Raw genomic sequence first — 20,384 nt, forward strand, 5'->3', positions numbered from 1 at the left:
TGTGAATTACGTAGGACCCCGGCGGGGTCCAGGGGGAGGCGAATCCCCCTGCAAAGTAGCGCACTCTGAACGTTCTTAGGACTGTTTTGAGAGGATAAAGTGAAAATGCAATAATAGGCGCATTATAAATAAGCGCAACAATAATTATAATAAATCAACAGTGGCAAAGCCAGGAATTGGAAAGAGAGGTGAACCAGGGAGGGATTTCACAGACTGAGGAACCACCCACCTCAGCTCCACTACGGTTGGGGCTGAGGTAAGAAAACTTGTACCGATGGTTTTTTTCATGTTTTAGAAGTATTCATTTTGAGTGATCCCAGGAAAGAATTTGTATTGGCTCAAGAACAAGCTTTAAAATTTTAACACTGTGTACAAAGGGGGGAGCCACAGCTTCCACGGCTCCCTCCTGGATACATCCCCGGTATTCAGTCAGTTGGCGATTCCAGGAATTTGAAATAGGAGGAGTTTACCACCTCAGCCCAAATCAATGGTGGCGGCACCAGCCGGGGCACGGAAGTTTCCCCGTCGGACAAGACTGGACCCTTTTCGTCTGACAGCACTACGAGGTTGTCCGATTTAAAAGTAAAAAAAAAAAAAAAATAAGCCTAATTGCCTATCCAAATAAAAATTAAAAACCAATCCCTAATAATATGGCCTAGAAGTACAATTACTAATTAGGCCAATATTAAGCCATAAAAAATCTCCCAGTGAACCGTAGGTGCCAGGGATTTTTTATTCCGTGACCCCGACCGAGGCTCTAGTCAGCCCCCTCGGTTCAGACCCCTCCGTCAGACCATTTGCCCCTTGTCGGCAAATTTCTGGAGCCACCGCTGGTCCACTATGGTTGGGCCTGAGGTGGTCTGCACCCTCCATTTTTTAAAGTCCCTCTAAGGGCCCCTCTATTTCAAATCCCTGGATTCTGCCACCGATTTATGATTATGTCACATCAAATGGCCGGAAATGGCACCCAGGCTTACAATTTCAATATAATTTTCTTTTTATCTTCATTGTTTTTAAAATTTTGAAAAACTAGGGGTGGGGAAGGCCGGCTGTCCCCATCCCATTAAATTAGCTACTGGTATTTGGGAATACAGTACTTCAGTCGAGATCATTGTTGGTTGTTTTCATTTGTGGCTTTTTAGGATAGGTACAACAAGCCCAGATGCTAATAATAAATTTGCTTGTCTTTTAGAAACAAAAAACTAGCCAGACGATCAAGGGAAGCTCCCAAAGTATGGGCGTTTCAAGTGAACGATGGCCGCCTGTTGAGGGACCAGCAATGGGTGCCTACAAGAACCCCACAAACACATATTCCATACAACTCTTTAAGTTACAATGGACTTGACGAGGTAAGTGTAAATGAAGTAGGGCCTTGAAGTTAGGCCTACCCTCAACTCAGGAAGGTAGTACAATATGTATGAAATTTATAATACCTAATCCAGAAAACATTCTGGCTTTCATCTGATGGTATATTGAGTACACCAAATGTTTACTGTATTTACAATATTAATATCCCACCATGTTGTAATAATATGCACATTCTAAATTCACATTGAAATTTCAAGTATAATTTAGAGTAGGCAGAACATTAAAAAATATATAAATTTGAAAATACAGTGAAGATAAAATAATAACAGTGTTGATACTGTGTAACGCAGGTGGGCCACATGCAGCCTGATGGCATTTTAATTGCAGTCCACGACAAACTTAAATGTGTGGCCCGACTTGCATCGTTGCTTGTTTTTATGGCATGACACCGAAAAAGTAACGTTACAACTGGGCACAAAATGGGTACAGCAGCAGCCCTGGAAAAAAAATTGTCTCCGACAATGAAAATTGTCTTGATGAATGCCTACAGCACCAAATGCTATTTGTACACTATACTGTATATACAGTAGCCCACCAGTATATTTTTTTCCCCCAAAATACCTCCAGGACATACATGATCCGCCAGTCACGTGGTCACACACTTCTGGTACAGCAGCAGTCCATTAAGATATTTCTGGAATGTCAAAGTTGAGTGCGGCCCTCAGTGTTAAATCAAAGTTCCCCAACCAATTTTTGTGCCCACCCCTGCTGTGTATATCTAAAATTCCTTTCACCCCTGCTGTGTATATCTAAAATTTCTTTGTTTATTTTAAAGAATACTCTGCATTGGAAATCTTGGATATCATATAAAGATGATTGTAAGACCAATAATCATGGTAAGACAGAAGACAATATGTTTTATTTATATTTGTATTTTAAATACAGTAGAACCCCTTCTTTGGAAAACCCCTATTTAGGACACTTTTTTAGTGGTTAAGATCTCCCCATAAAGTGGTCAACTGGACTTGTATTTCTACAATTAAATTATATTTGTGTATTGTTTCCACATATTGCTTTGCAAAAATAAGACAAGTTGTGAGATTCAGTAAGCTAAAATTTGGTTAATCATTTGCTATTTTCAACAAATTACGGTTATCAATATTTTCCCCACAGACTTGTCAATGTACAGAATTACACAGGTAAGGTCAGATCCTGATTAAAATTTCAACAGGGGTTCCAATTTGGAAGAGGCCAATTCCGGGACATCTGCTAGCATGAGCCTTGTAAACACATTATATGTTATCCCCTGGTTGGTGGGGGGGGGGGGGGGAAGAGGGGGGCTGCACTGATTACTAGCTGCAATATTATGGAATTCTCCCCAGGGAACTGAGTATGTGTTCCATACGTGTTTGATCCAAAGACCGGGGTAGTAAATGTGAAGCGCTTATAGGCTTTATGCATGAAGCGCTATATAAGACCGACATATTATTATTATTATTATTATTATTATTAACACACTGCTCATTGATTCTGTATTTTAAAATGCAAATATTATAAATCTTTATTTTTCATATGCAGGATGTCTTTCGGAAACTGTCGATCCAAGTGAAGGAAGTAAAAGAAAGACTCACTAACTCCACTGGTTCTGGATTTAAAGTAAGATAGATGTTTCAACATGAGCCTATATATATGTGTATGTAAATTTGAAATCATATTCAGCCACCGACAGTCCACTCTTGCACAAAAGTCTCAGCTTAGACAACTTTTTTTAAACCATGTTCAGCGAACCCGCTGCCAGCCAATAATAATTTTGAATAAAAATAAAATTTTATATTTGGCCAACTATCACAACGGCTGCCACAAAAAATGGAAATTTCAGAAAAAAATAAGTTTTCTTTATTTTTATTACGCCTGCTACTGCCTTAAAATCTCAGAAAATAAGATATGTATATTCTTCCTAATTATATAAATTTAAAGCATTTAACCATCCCATTACTACACTGTTAACCAGTGAAGCCTGATTCACCAATTTTATTTTTATTTTCTCCTCCGATGTTTTTTGACAAAACCATTTCCTAAATAAGAAAACAATTTTTATTTTTATTTCACCCTCATCTGACGATCTTTAAAAAAATATAGTTTGCGCAACAGGGTATAAAAAAAGCCTTGCCTTATAGATATCTCACCTGCCTGCCCAGTGGCATAAGGAAGAAGCCTGAGGCTCTTGGGTTGTTTTTTTTTTTTTTTTTCGGAACCATACACTACCACGTCTACCTGCTTATTTATAGACCAGCTATCTGGATAAATCTGATGATGATTTACATGACTTTCAATTATTTGCAGACATACCATTCTATTGGTGACAAATATGTCTCTGTTATCAAACCAAGTCAGCTAGCAAGTAACATCCCCAGCCCCTCAGTTTCAATATCATCCGATTACAATCCTGATAAAATGAGTGCTGTATTGACAACACAGTCTATAGGCACATCCAACAAGAGGCAAGTCTCATTTCTTAAAACCCTGTCCAGACTATCAAATTTAACAAAAACATGCCTAAATATGGTCGTGATGACATCACATCATGACCATACATGGGCATATAATAACTATATATGGTCATACTATCAAAGAAAATTTGATAGTTTGGATAGAGCATTACATACCATTTTAGGTTATGTCTCTTATGTACATGTATATTTTTTAAAATTAATATTAGAGTGCAGGGAACGCAAAAGCAGTTCGGAAGGTGACACACCATATTGCGCCTAAATAATCTAGAAATATAGGCCTATTATAGAATAATAAGCCTATGTTATATTTTCTCAATATGTTAATTTTGTAAATACAAAATACATGATCATCAGAAGTCATCTATGGGTGATTTTAACTTAATAATCTCAGCCTCAAACATGATTGATGAGACCTCAAACCACCACTCCTAGAGTGGATTATGCAAAATGTACAACACACATTACAGTATATTAAAATAAATGCTTCAATTGAATCTTTGCAGGAGACCCCATTCTACCACTGTATTATCTCGTCAGCGAATAAAGCTTGGAAAGCGCCCTCATTCAACCACAGGGACAAGACTATGTTACCATCAGTATTCAGATTCCGATCGACTGACGCCAGATATTATTGGAGCTCTTAGTGAGGGAGAAATGACAGACCGCGCTAAAGAATTTCCTGGGCCATTCGATATCGTGGCACGAGATTCTAAGCCATGCGAATCTGAATCTGAACGATTTATTGAGTATGACCCTGATTTGGAGAAAAGGGAAATTTTAGAGGTTAAAAAACTAGAAGAGGAGGACCTTTCCAAAAAGGAAATGGTTGAAAAGATGTTTGAATATGAAGATGAGGATGAAGTTCTGGAAAGGCATAAGAGTTTGGCAGCAATGATACCAGAAGAGGTGGATGAAGATGAGGTAATATTTGATTATCGTGGATTTAGTGCTCCATATAAACCACAAGCAGATTATGCTGAAGCTCTCAGTGAACCGTTTTGTCATATGGATCTCCTGGAATTAAGTCTATTGGACAAAGACTGGCGTACTGTAATGCGCAAAATGCCAGAAAATGACGAGCTAGCGATAATTGAACGTTTGATTGAATTGGAGAGAGCACAATTTAATACTGAAAGATGGGAAAGAAAAGAACGTATACCTCCCAAAAGGGCACCATCAGCTCTTCAAGAAACAAAAGGATGGAATGGCGAGGCTGCTCTTCCAACTGAAAGAGCACAGAGTGCTTTGGCACGACATAAGACCAATAAGAACTGTAGCGAATCATGCACTGAAATACTATGTGTGGGGGACTGCCCAAGTAAGAAACAGAAGAATATAAAATCTTGCTTACACTGTCGACAAGTGTATTGTGATGGTTCTTGTACTGAGTATGGATACCATTTATATGTTAGACAACCAAAGGAAGATGATGATGTAGTTCATCTCCCAAAATCTTGTAGACGTGGTTGTTGTAGTTCTTCTAAGATGAACACTATCAATTCAAATCAAATGATAATGGGTAGACCCAAGTCAGCATTTGCAACATTTACCAGTACAAAGCATAGTAGTGCTAAAGCTAAGCCTATGCAGTTGAGTGATACCCCAGGGGCAGAAAGGGTCCGTAGTGCCATGATGAGTTTGGGTTTAAAAGAACCAAGTAGACCTTCCACTGGTAAAAAAATAACTCGTGCCAGAGGCCGAAATGCCATGATTCCCGGTAAAAGCTATCAATCACAGCGCAGGTATTCTTTGACGGAAGAGCCACTCAGTACTAGTGCCGCTAAAATGAATCCAAAAGGCCTACATTACAAGAAAAAATCAAGACCAAAAGCTGTTAAACGCTGAACACGCCTTCTGTCCTAAATAGGAATGTAATTATCTTTGATGTTAAGGAGTTGCAGTAATTGAGGAAGTGTTTCAATTGAAAACACTAGAATAGTGTTGAGGCAATATATTTTCTATAATTAAAACATTTCTAAATAATGGTATATTTATATTTACATTTTTTAAAAATTTCATGAACTACCGGTAAATGACAACGAATTATGAGAGTTATAATAAATTAACTATTCAGAAGATGAAATAATTTACAGTATATTGAAATGCCATTAAGAGGCTTATGTAGTGGAATTGTTTTTAATAGCAGCAAGAACCTATTGTCCATAGCTACAGTACTTAAGTTAGGTGTTGTCATTTAACATGGGCGTCGTCTGTTTAGTTCCACTAAATGGGTCAAAATACTAAATATGACCATTGAGTTTTTATTGGAACAGGAATTTAGTTTCCTTTCCTTTCCTTCTTGATTTCTGCACGCCATCAAACCAAAACCAGTCTACGCCCTTTTTATCAGCTACAGCCACCCTTGGGATATATGTTTAGAAGTGCTATAATAAGTGTGTGCATATTGTAAGTTTGTGTACAGTATTTAAAAATAAATTATGACAACATACACATGCTGTCTATTTGCAAGCGGTTTCTGTTCTGTGTATGAATGGCTGTACCAGCTTATTAAGTAATTTAAACTAGCAAGTAAATACTGTAATGGAATTGAACTGAGCTCTTTAAGCTCTATCCACACTATCAAATTTTCTGACAAAAAAATGTGACTATCAAATTTTCTGACAAAAAAATGTGACAAGCCCAAATTTAGTAATCCTATGCCTATATATGGTCATGCTGTGATGTCATCATGCCCATATATGGGCATATCACACTTTTTTGTCACACAAAATTTTATAGTGTAGACAGCTTTAGGAACCCACGGCAGCACCACCTCTGTTAGTAGATTGGGCAGTATAACAGACAATTCCATATACATTACCGAAGAGTATACTAGTTCCTTAACATACACACAGGTCATGTTGAAGATACTGTACCTATGGCTTTAATACCAAAAGATGGTGTGCTACAAACTGTACTTCACCAGGTGCTGCTAAGATCTCCATAGTAGACAGATTGGTTACCACCAATTCTAACCAACTGTTTTATGAGCTCCTCTCTGATAACTGTACAAGTGTACAGCATTATTATAATATTTTTTAAATATTTACATTACTATAATAATAATTTATAATCATTTTACAAAAACTATTAGTAGTCTTGGTGCTGTTAATGTATTGCTCGTGAACAATGTATACTGTCAGTACTGTTTTCTTAATTTTTGTTACAGAATTGTTTACCAAATTAACGAGTAAACAATAAATGCAGTGATAACTTCAAATAAGATGGTATAATACATACTCCCGAATATCGAAATGTACGCCATCGTGTCGGGATTCAATATTTCAACATTAATTATGTCGCCACTCCTGATGATAATACTGTATAAGTAATGTCAAAATATTGAATCCTGACATTATTTTGATACTTGGAGTATGTATTATACTACCTTATCTGAGATTAATCAGTGGACCTTTCAGTGATAACTTCATTTTGCAACATAAAGACACAACATTTCAGTATGGTTTCAAGCACCTTTAATTATGTACTTGCATTAAACTACATTAGATTTTTGTACACATCTCTGGCTCTACAGTATTCCTTTCTTAATATATTATAAGTTGAAAAGGACTCATGTTCACTTATTAGATACTGAGCTAACCATCATCATATTTAACACTTATCTGTAAAATTTCTGTCGAAATCGTCACATCCGCCATCTCGACGTTAACTCTGAAAAGAATAATGAGTTGAGTTTCATTAAACAAACTTGAAAAACTTCAATATTGCTATGGTGAATGCATGCATGCCTGGCAAGTAAATACTAAATGCTATAATATTTTCCAAGTGGGATTTATCATTTTTAAAATAGTGATTAATAAACACATAGAATATGCACCCTATATGAGACTAACAATTGTTTGTTACAATGCTGTCTTCAAAGACAATATATACAATATAAAAATACCTAATGTTGTGTTGATATCAGCATATAGAATTTAATCCTATAGCAAAGCCATCTCTACTATAAATACATTTAATTATTGTATCCCAACATACCTCATTAATGTCATGTGACTGTTAAGCACATGCACAATTAACGCTAAATCTGAAAGTGAGGCACATGGAGACTAATTGCATTTGATCATGATAAAAATGTTTGCTATTGTATGGATAGCACTTAACTAATAATATTAATTAAAACACTTCATCTAGAGTTGGCACCCACATGTTGCAACTAACTGGCTATTTCATAAACAGTTGAACAAGATATTTTAAAAGTAAATTGTCCTAGAGAAAATTTCTAACACAATGAATGAATGAAAATATTTAAGAAATAAAAGTGTAAACAGAAGTTTACGTGTACTGAGCTTTTTTCCTCATGGCGGGTTCCACGATGAGAAGCCGGTTGCTGCTACCGACAAATGGCTTGTCTCAAAAAAAAAAGAAAATGTCTCATTATATAATTATATATATTACACTATTTAAACATGGTTTCATATTTGAAAGCCCCGAGAAGAGCCAAATATTTTCCATTAGGAATAGATAAAAAATAGCAAATATAAATAAGATAGATAACATGGTTTTTAAAACATTTGTTAAATATTAAATCCCTTTAGAATAGAAATTTTGAATGTCCAAATTGGAAACATTTTATATGGTCATCTCATTAGTATTAAAATATATCATATCTAAGCATTGTTTAATATTGTTAGGCCATGGGAAGTGGGAATATCCAGATACTTTCCATTAGAATAGTAAATATGAATATGAAAGCATATTTTTCCAAATGCTTAGAAAATTTGAGTATACATTTCAGCATTGAGAATCTTCTCCAATCTTAAATCTTATATAATTATCTTATATCTTCTTGGTAAAACATACAAAAACCTATTTTGATGATAGTCCAAGCTATAATTATGTACATTGTTGAATATTTTCTGTTTGTTGTAGAATCCAAGGTTTATGTTGCTTTGGATTTCAAGTGAAGCCAGCGTAAATAGCAAGTATTTGTAAGTTACATTAACAATAGAAATTATAAATAATACATTTCTGGCCATTATTATAAATCATTACCCTGATTGCAGATATCCAGGTTACACCAGATTATGACTCAATACTTCTGATGAATCTAGAAACGAACAGATTAAAAGTAAATACACAACTGATTAAAAAACGGACAAAAACAATAACCTAATGCCGAATCCAAATGGAAAAATAGGTGTATGATCTCATCTCCAACCTGACTAGCGAACTTGTCAATCTCTATAGAATTAAATAATAGTGTTGTAACCAACAGAAATATCAGATTCCAGAAACTGCAACCCCCTGCCACAAAAACATGGACATGCTCCCAGTAAAACTTTTCAATCTTGTTTCAATATTGTTTTCAGATAGATGGTTTTGAAGTGTATAGCAGTAATAGTAAAAATTAATTCCATTTTGTTTATATTGTTCTCATTAGTTTATTGTAGGAATAACACTCTGATTTATGATACACTGTAAAACCTCAAATTGAAGCCCTGGGCTTCTTTTATTTGCTAACTTTGGATGGGCTTCTTTTCTAGGCCACTTTTGCAAAGTAAAGAGGGGCTTCTTTTCCAAATGAATGCAGTAAATTTGGGCCACAGTAATATCAGTCTGTATCATGGAGTGTATTTAACGGCATTAAATCACCTAAACTACTGTATAGAGGAATTTATCTTGTTTTTTTCAAAATCATGTATAGTGTATGTATTATCTTGAAAAAAAGTCTACGCTATTTGAAAAGAAGCCCTTTCGCGGCTAATTTTGCAAACTGAAGAGGAGGGCTTCAATTCGAGATGGGCTTCTTCTCGAGATTAAGCCCAATGGGCTTCAGTTCAAGGTTTTACAGTATCTTATTTACAGTGCCCATTGCAATAAGATTGTACACAGATACATTACCTATAAAACATCCATATCCTATAATCAGACAATAATAATGAATAATTAATCAATTATAACAATCCGTATTAAAGTTGTATTGCCTGCTTACGAAATTGAAATCACTGATACACATCACATCATCAACTCTCGGTGTGGAAAGAAACATTTGTCTTGAGCATTCATAACATAATAATTGACAATTATGATTAAATAATTATTTAATTATCTGTTTGTTGACTCCAGCACTTACTAAACTTAATGATGCTTGTCATTGGACAGAACAGAAACAATCCCAGATGATAACTTATTACCAAAGTAATTACCAAGGGAAAGTCTATCTCTCTCTGAAAAAAACAAAACAGCATTAGCAACATTATATCAAACAAAATAAAACCGGCCCATTCTGATAAAAGTTGAACATGATTTATTTCAAAATATCCATTTTGTCAAATATTCTATTCTTCAATTACAATATTGAAGGACAAGTTACCAAGACTGAAGACATTTTTCATATAAAATTCACACTATGTTTTGCTTAACAGTAATTAAATTAACCTTTCAACTCTTCGCAGATGTGTGTGATATGAATACATTACACATAATATAATTTTTATACTTAAAGGATGCCCACTCAAATAATAAAATTTGAATTTGCAAAAGTTAAAGAGGAAAAAATGTGTATGGAAGCATTACACATTTTTTATGGTCTAGATCAGATGGGCTCAATTAATTCTTTTGGCAAAAAAAAGTTTATTAATAAACATGAAATAGAATAATATTGTAGCTGTTACACACAATTTAAGTCAGATGGTCCAGGTACAATGTACCTACTGCTACGTTAACATGCAACAAGTGCCATTTTCAAGTTTATATTTTTGTGGCCTGAGGGTCACCATTAAAAATCCCATGTCTAGTATTAAAACGAGTCTTGGCTGGACATATCACTCTTGGCTGGACATATCACTCATTCACATTACTGCTAGTCATAAAGAATGGATTATATAAAGAGCTCAAGAAAAATGTTATCTGCAATGAACATGATTTATAAAATTAAAGCACGCTAAGACTATGTGGTATATGCCATTTCAATTTCATATCATGTTACATCATTTATCTCTCCTGATCTCTAAATCTATACAGTGGCTGTGCCAGTCCATGGGGCACAGGAACCAATTTAAGGAACCCTAGACGCTCGTCGGGCAAGCAGGCACTCATTTTGTTGGGAACACTGCTTTGAAAAAGCATTTTTACAGTCCGATAGTGCCCTGGGTGCCTATCTGAAATTGCTCTAACAATGGTGGGGCTGATGTGGTTCTGGGACCCTTTTACAGGGAACCTCTTGCACTGACCCTGAATTCATGACATTTTAAAATTAATTATGTAACAATTCCCAAATCACATTTATTTAACAGTAACTAACGGAATATCTAATATTAATCTTCATTAGCTGCCCCTTTTACATTTACTGTACCTATAACACTAGTAAGCCTGCTTCAAGTTTGGTAAACTATAAACCCATTCTATTGTGAATTGTTACACAAAATATTAGCAATTGAAAAAAACATCTTCAAAAATCATATATTGAAAAAACAATATCAAAATAATAAAATATTAATAAATTATGATGGAAAGAGTTGAATAAACATAACAGACAAATTATATCACAAATTAAAATAAATTTGCATATATAGTACTTTACACCAACTTCTTTTTTTCTGAAAAATTTCTCTGTCTTTTAAAAAGAGATAACTAAGTTTTCATAGAGAAATGACTGAGCAAATTGTTTCACTCATGGCATGTTACTTTACTAAGCTAGTGTAGTGTGTATGCTGCACATGAACAAGCTATTGTTTTTATAGGTTACTTGGCTCTCTTAGCTCAACTTGTAGCTCAAGAACCAACTCACGGCGAGGGATAATACTCTTGTGCCAAAAAAATCTTTGTTCCACATGGCCACAAAACGTTATTAAAATTATCACCAAACTCAACTGCTAAGTAGAGTACCATGAATGAGCATTTGCTCAGGTGTTTACACTTACTGGGCGTACATATTATACAAGTAGAAAAAAAGTAAATACATTTCATGACCTAGCTACTGTATATCAGATATACACAAAAGGCATGTTTGAACGTCACAGGTGTAACATCAAAAAGAGATGTGGGCACTAAATAGGGAATCCCTCAGTATAATACAGTACAGTTCTTACACAAGAATATTTACTTTTATATCTTCTCCTGTAGGAATGGATGGCGTAAAGCATCACTCAATGAGATTCGCTTGGATGGGTCTAGCATCAGACTCTTATCTAACAGGTCCTTTAATTGGATGACTTTTCGAAGTTGTGATTCTGGTAGGCGTTGGTATCCAATTAAATCTGCCATTAGATCTTTCGTTGGATTACTAGTAGACATAACTGTTACTTTTTCCTAGAGGAAAGTAATCAACTTATTGAGAAACATTAAAAAAACCTTAAAAATAGAAAATGTAATAACTGTATTGTTGATTGTAAAAAGAAATGAACATCAATTCCCCCTGTTTACAACTCTTATCACAGTAACAATCCAAAAATCAGATCTGGTTCCAGGGTAAAAACCCTTAGAAAAAATGACTTCTTTCCTCAATCAATTTTGAAAAATTAATTTCAAAATTGATTTTAACATCTCCACTCATGCAAAATTTACCGCAAATATTTACTAGGGAATGTAATGCAGATAAAAAACATATAAAAACAATAATTAATTAAAAACTACAATGAACAAATCAATTAAAAATATCAGAACTGTTACTTACCCGTTCTGTGATTTTGTCTATCTCAATAAACTTGAAGTTACAGTTACTATCAAAATGATTATCTTTGAGGAAGCCTTTGCGGATGATCTTATTTGGCATTTTGCCTTTAACATCCATGAACAACTTCAACATGTGGTTGTTGGTCTTCCCTGGGAACATGATCTTGCCGGTGTATAGTTCATAGATTGTACATGCTGTGCTCCATAGATCAATAGCATAGTCATACTTCATACCAATAACTAAGAAGACAATAGCATAATTTAAAATTGCTTGTCTTAAAGCATTTTGCTGAAAATCAGAAGCAGGTTTTGAACCAGCTACCTACAGATTATTCAGCAAACGATTGCAATTTCCCCTGACCTCACTAGCTCCGTCACTGGATGGACAATAAGTGTAGGCCTACTAGCTAGCATCACTGACAAGTAATAATATTATAAGGACCAATATGTTAACTAGAATAACATTACTAATCAAATTACAAAGACCTGCACACTTCTTCCTATTGCCTCAGTCTAGAAACAAAAATCTAAAAAGACTGATTTACTAATAAAAAGTCCAAACTTACTGATTTCTGGGGCTCTGTAGAACCTACTGACCAAATAAGGAGTTATGTCAGCCTCAGCAACATGGGATGCAGAACCAAAATCACACAATTTTAACACAGATTTAGAATCATTTACCTGCACACAGATATAATACAATATACAACAATTGAACGTCTTATTTATAATGAATATAGCAAACACATTTTAAGAAAACAAATGAAAGCATAATGTGGGCGATTTACTATTGAAGCCAATTATTTTGAAATTGAGAATTTATTACAAAAGTCTATAATGCACAAGTCTTTAGGTCCCCCCCCCCCCATGTATTTTGGCAGGCAGTAGGCCTACTGTATATAATCATCTTCGGATTTATCATCGTCATTGTCTTTGTCCTCGCTGTATTCGTTCTCGTTCTACTCATTATCATTGCACACATTATAATTACTGATTATGGAACCAACTCACCAATATGTTGTCTGGTTTAATATCTGCATGCAGAACGTTGCACTTTTTTAACAGCTTGAGGGCAAGGAACAGTTGATGAGTGTAGGATCGAACAGCTTTCACATGCAGGCCAACACCTTGCCCATACCGCTTCAATATCTCACGCAGATTCAAACTAAAACGATCATTTATAATTTCAGCACATGTCATTCTCGTAGTTCATTTTTAATCACTGTAATAAATCCTAGATTATCTTTAATTGTGTGTAGTCTATTTTGTGCTCTTGCAAATTCTGTTTTTGGTTTTGGAAAACAAATTATACTGTATTTGAGTTTATTCTTTATGTGGGAGGTATACTGTGATGATTTTATAATTACCGTCCTATTCTGTTAGGTTAACTGGCTAGTCATCTACTGTATACTGTAGTGGACTTTCCTAAAGCTCAGTCCAAATTAGACTTTTTTTCAGGTCAAACTTATCCATGTACAAAACATTCTTCCTGGTAAAATAACCGCACAGTAATTTTAACCGACCGAATGTGTTTGGGAAGAAAAAGATTGAAGTTAGATGATGAAATCAATATTTAGAAGAAATGGTTTGAAGACTTACCTTAAAGATTCAAAAACAAGGCAAAGATGGTTTTTATGAAAAAAATGTCTAAATAGACGTAGACAATGATATTTATCCTCTCTGTCAGTATCATTCAACCTCTTGAGGTATTCAAGCTCTTTTAGTCCTGTCTTGTGCCTTTTAAAAGAATAACATGACATAATATGTAATGAGATGCTGCTCTGGTAAGTTTAGCTCAACACTGAATAAAAAAAACCACCAGAAGTTAAATTCATGAATAAACTCATTCTATAGGAATACAGTAATAACACTAAGAATTAAAATATGAACAACTGTACTTAAATGAAGTACAAAACATAAATTTTCTTCAATCATGTAATAAAATTGATTTGGAAAATGAAATTGCTGAACTTACATCAATTCATTGTTACGAATGATTTTAATGGCCACTTCAAGCTGTCCCCGTGCAACATCGCGAGCCCTGACCACGTTACTAAACACACCTTGACCGGTGTAACCGTATACTTGATAGCGTTTATCCAATGTTTCACCTATACGAACACCTAAATAAACACATAAAACATGCAATTATTTAGTGATGAATTAATCATAATTCATATCATGGCACTACTATCTTTTCTGGTACCGTTCCCCTGAAGATTTAAAGCAGTCAAAGTACCTATGTGATTACTGAAGGGTAAACAATTATCACATTTCTCGAGAGGTAAGCTGCACAGCTGAGGCCTATGTAATAGACAATTGCCTTATTCTTCTTAAAATCAGTGATTTAAAGCAGATTAAGATTGAATTAGGTTCAGCTCAGGGTTCAATGATTAACTATATTATAAAGAAAGAGGATGTACTGTCTTATTACTTACGGTAGTAGCCTTCTGCATCATCCCAATTATCTGTCAGATTTGGATTTTCTTGATGATACTGTCCAATACCTTCTATGATTGTAGGACTCTGGAAAGGGGAACAAACACCGAAAATCAGAAGTAAACCCATTTAACTTTGTTAGTGGTATAATAATAATTTACAAATAGCAAATATTGGTGAGTATCTCTATACTTTACACCAAATTATATAAAATAAACAACTCTTAAATTTAACAATAACAGGTGTATAATGCTTGTAGTATACCACGTATGAAGTTCTGAAAAGAATTCTTGGTTGAGAAATATCAGGTGCATTGGCAAGCAGTGTTAAATCTCAAAGGATCTTAAATCCACCTCTGCTTGATGCATTCATGGACACCTAGGGGTATGGGTGGAGATCAGTGGAGTAACAGTAAACAATATTAAACTAAACTAGAAAAATGAATTTTTTTTTATTTTTTTATTTGGGTATATTTTATTGAGATAAAAAACATCGAAAACACAATCTTTGGCAGCATTAAGCTGAATTGTAGATTGGGTAATTACAATAAAATCTATAAAATTTGTGATAAGACTAATAAATGTACAGTATATAAAAATATGAATTAAAATAAATTGTCAACTCACATTAAACTTATCACTAAACATATCCATTTCACTGAACATATCAAAGCCATTTGGTTTGGTCTTAGTTTCACCTGAAAAAATACAACAAAGCCAATACTTGTGATAAGTAGGGAAAAATTGTAATAAAACTTAAGCCCCTATCGCACTGGACTTAATTTGGTCAAATTAACCAAGTCACTGGCTAAATTGACCAGAAAAAACCCAATCCGAACGTCGGTTACAATTGCCTCAGGGTTAATTTAACCAAGCCGAATGGTTAATTTTACCGACCTCAGCCTGCCCAGTAAAACTTACCACGCTGGTCAAGAAGTCCAATCCGAACGTGCAACACGGTTAAAACTTCCTGAGTTCATGACCTTCGGTACCTCACGCATGCGCTTCAATCGTCTGACATGTCAGTGTCTTCTTCCATGTTGACACCGCTCGAACAAAACCAGAAGTTGAAGTCACAAACTAGTGCCCTCAATAATATTTTTTATACACAAGGTTAAATCTTGGTAAAACTATGGTAAAACTATCCGCGTGAATAATCCAAGTGCGAACAATGGTGAAATGTACCTATGACTTTGGTTAAAGTTACCCTGGTTAAATTTACCATTGTTTAAATCCAGTGCGAACAAGGCTTTAGTATATTTTATCTTAATCTAATAAAATGACAACTTACAGATAATCAAAATTCAGTCAAATATCTATTTCACAAAAGACAATTTAAACCTCTTCCTAAAGACAGACCACTACTGTATTGTAACTTGCAATTCAGGCCTTTAACTGAAAGCATGGTACTGGTACTGGATTAAGTAACCACCTTCATAGAGACATCTAGTAGCCATTGACATAATCTTGGCATTTGGATGGTGCTACTTTTGAATGAGAGTGACATACAACCACATTGTAACAGTCCATGAAACAATGTTAAGACAATTAACAGTTAAAACATCGGAACTAGGTACCACTACCACTAGGCTAACATCTTTAGTTAACGTATCTAACTAAATGCACATATTGTTTCACTATTAAGACTGAACTCTTACTGGCTATGAAAACTTATTCTGAGAGTGTTGATTGTTACTTACCATCTTGAGCAGGTTCAATAACAATATTGCTTCGTTTTTGGTCAATGGATTTCTCAAAATCAAGTTCTTCCTTGTCAAGAGTTTCTGTAGTTTCTTCATCAACTGATGAATCACTGTCTGTGTCACTACTAGAAGTCACAGCACGGCTCTCAACTTTACTCTCTGGAGAGGGCGAGCGAGATCCAGATTGCGAATTGACGTCGCTATTTATTTCACTTTCAGCTACACTACCCTCCCTGCTCACATCTGCACTTATACCACCGCCAAGTTTCTAGTAAAGTCAATAAAATACATCAACAGTCCCTTTTTAAATACAGTATTGATTATTTGTGAATATTTCTTGAATTTTTTAAATTTTGTACAAAGTAAACTACTGTAACTTAATTGGTACTATTTTTGGGTTCTGAATTTAGGATTGGCCCTGGGGATCCACTGCAGGACAGCCAGAATACAATGCCACCCCTGATGACTGGCCCCTGGGGACACATTAGAGCCACTGCAGTGCCATCTGTGATGATTAGTGCCAGGAGACCAATGACAGACTACCCATTAACAGTTCAATAAAATGAGAAAGCTAAAATATGCCAATCTTTATCTGTTCTTTCCTATTTATCAACAAACAATTCTATTACAGTACCTGTAATAACTGTTGTCTTTGAAGTCGCCTCTTTTCAATCAACGTCTCTTCATCTTCCATCTCCTCAATATCAACATCTTCAATTCTGAAGTAGGTAAGTCATAAGGTAAATTATATTAACTTACTTACATTATCTAAATTCTCATCCCAAAGTCCACCAGTCATCAAAGGAATTAATCGCACAATGTCCCATCTTAAAGTTAGCATAGTGCAGTGGCAGATCCAGGAATTTAAAACCGAGGGGCCCAGGGAGGGACCTCAACAGATGGGGAGTCTAGACCACCTCAGCCCCACCATGGTGGGGCTGAGGTTAGAAAATTTATGATTATGACACCTCCAGATGGCCACAAATAGTACTCTGAAACCTAAATTTGATTATGATTTTCCTTTTTTCTCAATTTTGTTTATAATCTTGAAAAATTTATAGGGGAATCCACCACTGTAGATTTTTACTTAAAGACAATAGTGAAAGTTGAAACAAACACCATGAAGTTAAGAAATTTTCCAAACAAGAAAATGTAATTGTTCCAAAATAAATTTGTTTAATAAACATAAAAGACTCACTCGTCCTCAGATGAAGCATTCTTCTGTAAAGACTGTCCCTCTGAAAGACTTCCTTTGAATTTATCTTCCTTCGGAGAGTAACTACGTTTTCTCCTTTCTCTTCGGTCTTCAGATGAGTATCTACCATGTCTCCGATAAGGTGACCTGTGTCTGCGATGCATTGCACGATCAAACCGCTCTGGTGGGGATCGTCTCCTGGGAGGTGTTCTTCCTCTTAAACTTTCCAATGATAGTATTCTTCTACAAAAAAAAGATTTTTTATTTATCATAAACATATATTAAGTAAAGTTAGTTGCCCTTAGATTAAAAAAAAATACATTTTAATAAGATACACTATTTTTCTAAAATGATACACATTATAATCATGTATATCTGAAGTTATCTTTACGTACAGTAGTACATAGGGGTCTCAAGTCTCCCACAAGTCATGGGAGTTCCCGGAAATCAGGACGGCTGACCCGCACCCGGACAACTCCTTGACAATAATCCATTTCCTGCAAATTCAATAAATCTGCATGTTTTTAGTACAGTATTAGCCCTTTATTATCATCTCTCATGGAAGTCAGTGTCGATGGGTATCACAATGAGCAACAAAACAAAATTAGATGTTAAGAAAGGTTGTTTAAACAGAGCTCCTGGAAATGACTTCTTCCAATCTGGGACCTCAGAATAATTTTTTGATAACTATAATGACATTTGACCTTAGAGTGGAGTTGAATAGCTTGGTGGTTAAGATGCTTGCCTTCCAATCCCAGGGTCCTGGGTTCAATTCCTGCCAGTTGCAGGATTTTTTCTCATGACATAAACAACTCCACTCCCTAAATCTCATATTGAGATTTAGTTTGTGTAAAGCATCGTGCGTGTAAGTTTGTCTTGTGTAAGGGATTGTCACCTACAAGTAGGACAGTGATATATATTCGCTATTGGCAATCCTTGGCACATGTGTTGTGTGCCTAAAGAATAATAATAATAATAATAATAAAACAAATTACAACTTCCTCCCCAACAAATACCACAGCAGATATTGAATCTTCTTTTTTGTACAGGTTGGAACAATGCTAAATGAACTTACAAACAAGGCTTAAAAAGTGCAGCTGTTTTATTCAAAATTATGGTGTCTCACAGATTTCAACCCAGAATGCTTGAATACCAAGACAAACACTATAACCACAGGAAACTGCACTGCAGATATAATCCTTATGATCTATTAGTTGATCAGTAATACATACCTAGAATTAGGGGATTTGCTTCTCCTCCTTCCAGAAAATGGTGGAGACCGACTCCTACGTCTTTCTTTTCTGGGTGGTGATTTAGGACGTCGTAATTCTTCATAATCGTGTGTTCTAAAGGGCTTACGCTCTAAAGATGTTTTCATTCTATCTGGAGTGTCTCGTCTTCTTATAGGTGATTCCCTCCTAATATCTGGCGATTCCCTTTTCTTATCTGGTGATAGCCTCCTACGATCAGGTGACGCCCTTTTATCTGCTGAGGGCCGTCTCCTCTCTGGCGAATGCCTTCGTTTGTCTGGCGATTGTTTCTCTCTATGTGATACTCGATTCCTTACTGGTGAATCACGGCTCTTTGGGGAGGATTTTCGTTGGCTTTCTCTGTCTCTCTTTGATGATTCATAATCTCTAAATCTATCCAAAGAGCCACTCTTTTTTCTAGATAATAAAGACTTTTCATCTATTCTCTCATCTGCGCGAGAGGAAGTTCGTTTTGAGCTATGTGTTTTTGGAGACTTGCTCCTCTTTCGTTTTTTTTTCTCACGAGGTGAGCGGCTTTTTTTACGGGAATGTGATTTTGAATGCTTAGAGATTTTAACTTCTTCTTCAGAAGATTCTATTGAAACGTCGACAAGCATTTGCTGAGGTAGTGGAGTTTCCTGTTCAGAATGGCGATCAGATTCATCTACTTCATTCACTTGACCTTCCTCTTCTTCCTCACCAGAAGAACGGTAACCTTGAGCTATTAGAGAAATTGCAGATTTGACAGTGACATCATTGGGATTGTATCCTAAATCACCAGCCAATTCTGCTGTCAGTAATTCTTTTTGTCTCTCCAGTTCATCTAAATAGGCAGCATCATCTACGGAATCATTGTTCTTAATGGTCTGCCTATTATCAACTTCTTGATCAGATACTGATGACTTCTCTTCATCTGTATGCTCCCGCCTGCTACGACGTTTCTTGTGTTTATGTCGATGCTTGTGGCGTTGATCATCAGAGCCTTCATTACGGGTACTTTTGTGTTTGTGTTTATGCTTGTGTTTATGTTTGCGCTTCTTCTTGTGGCTACGTTTATGCTTTGATGAACTACAATCTGGGGTATCACCTTGTTTTTCGGCTTCTTCAGGTAAGTCAATATCACTAATAAAAAGAAGATAAAGATTCAAAAAAGGTTATCCTGTACAGTGCAGGTGTAGTTATGTTATGTTTCAATATATCACCGATCATCATGACCACAGAACAGTAATCATTATAACATAATTATTAGTATATGCATTTCACTGCAAATGCAATTACAGATTATCTATAAATACAGTAATAAGTAAATGTAGTTTAGGCCTATCCTACCTAGGCATAAG

General features: G+C 35.4%; 2 protein-coding genes across 9 annotated transcripts in view; one reads left to right on the forward strand and one right to left on the reverse strand.

The window, feature by feature from the left end:
* LOC117114920 overlaps positions 1–6,274 on the forward strand; it is a 6,820-nt gene extending 546 nt beyond the window's left edge. Inside the window, exons 2-7 of the mRNA XM_033258538.1 lie at positions 1,193–1,349; positions 2,144–2,204; positions 2,482–2,507; positions 2,887–2,964; positions 3,652–3,809; positions 4,325–6,274. Of these exons, the coding sequence (XP_033114429.1) occupies positions 1,193–1,349; positions 2,144–2,204; positions 2,482–2,507; positions 2,887–2,964; positions 3,652–3,809; positions 4,325–5,666 (1,822 nt within the window). The 3' untranslated portion in view covers positions 5,667–6,274. The remainder of the gene's footprint in view (positions 1–1,192; positions 1,350–2,143; positions 2,205–2,481; positions 2,508–2,886; positions 2,965–3,651; positions 3,810–4,324) is intronic.
* A 1,006-nt stretch (positions 6,275–7,280) lies between these two features.
* Positions 7,281–20,166, reverse strand: LOC117114919 (serine/threonine-protein kinase PRP4 homolog; the record flags this gene model as incomplete). Of its 8 annotated transcripts, none has more annotated exon segments than XR_004446463.1 (16): positions 7,281–7,493; positions 8,122–8,189; positions 8,838–8,892; positions 9,919–10,012; positions 11,890–12,095; positions 12,460–12,698; positions 13,025–13,139; positions 13,470–13,623; positions 14,058–14,195; positions 14,434–14,581; positions 14,897–14,984; positions 15,524–15,594; positions 16,597–16,867; positions 17,234–17,318; positions 17,798–18,037; positions 19,027–20,166. XR_004446463.1 is itself a non-coding variant. In XM_033258536.1 (13 exon segments), coding segments are annotated over 12 exon segments (2,893 nt in total), but the record flags the coding sequence as incomplete, so codon positions are not given.
* Between the last annotated feature and the right edge of the window lie 218 nt (positions 20,167–20,384).

This window comes from Anneissia japonica, unplaced genomic scaffold (assembly GCF_011630105.1).
Source record: "Anneissia japonica isolate Jap-2015-1 unplaced genomic scaffold, ASM1163010v1 scaffold288189_len579620_cov203, whole genome shotgun sequence".
Classification (NCBI taxonomy): Eukaryota; Metazoa; Echinodermata; class Crinoidea; order Comatulida; family Comatulidae; genus Anneissia; species Anneissia japonica.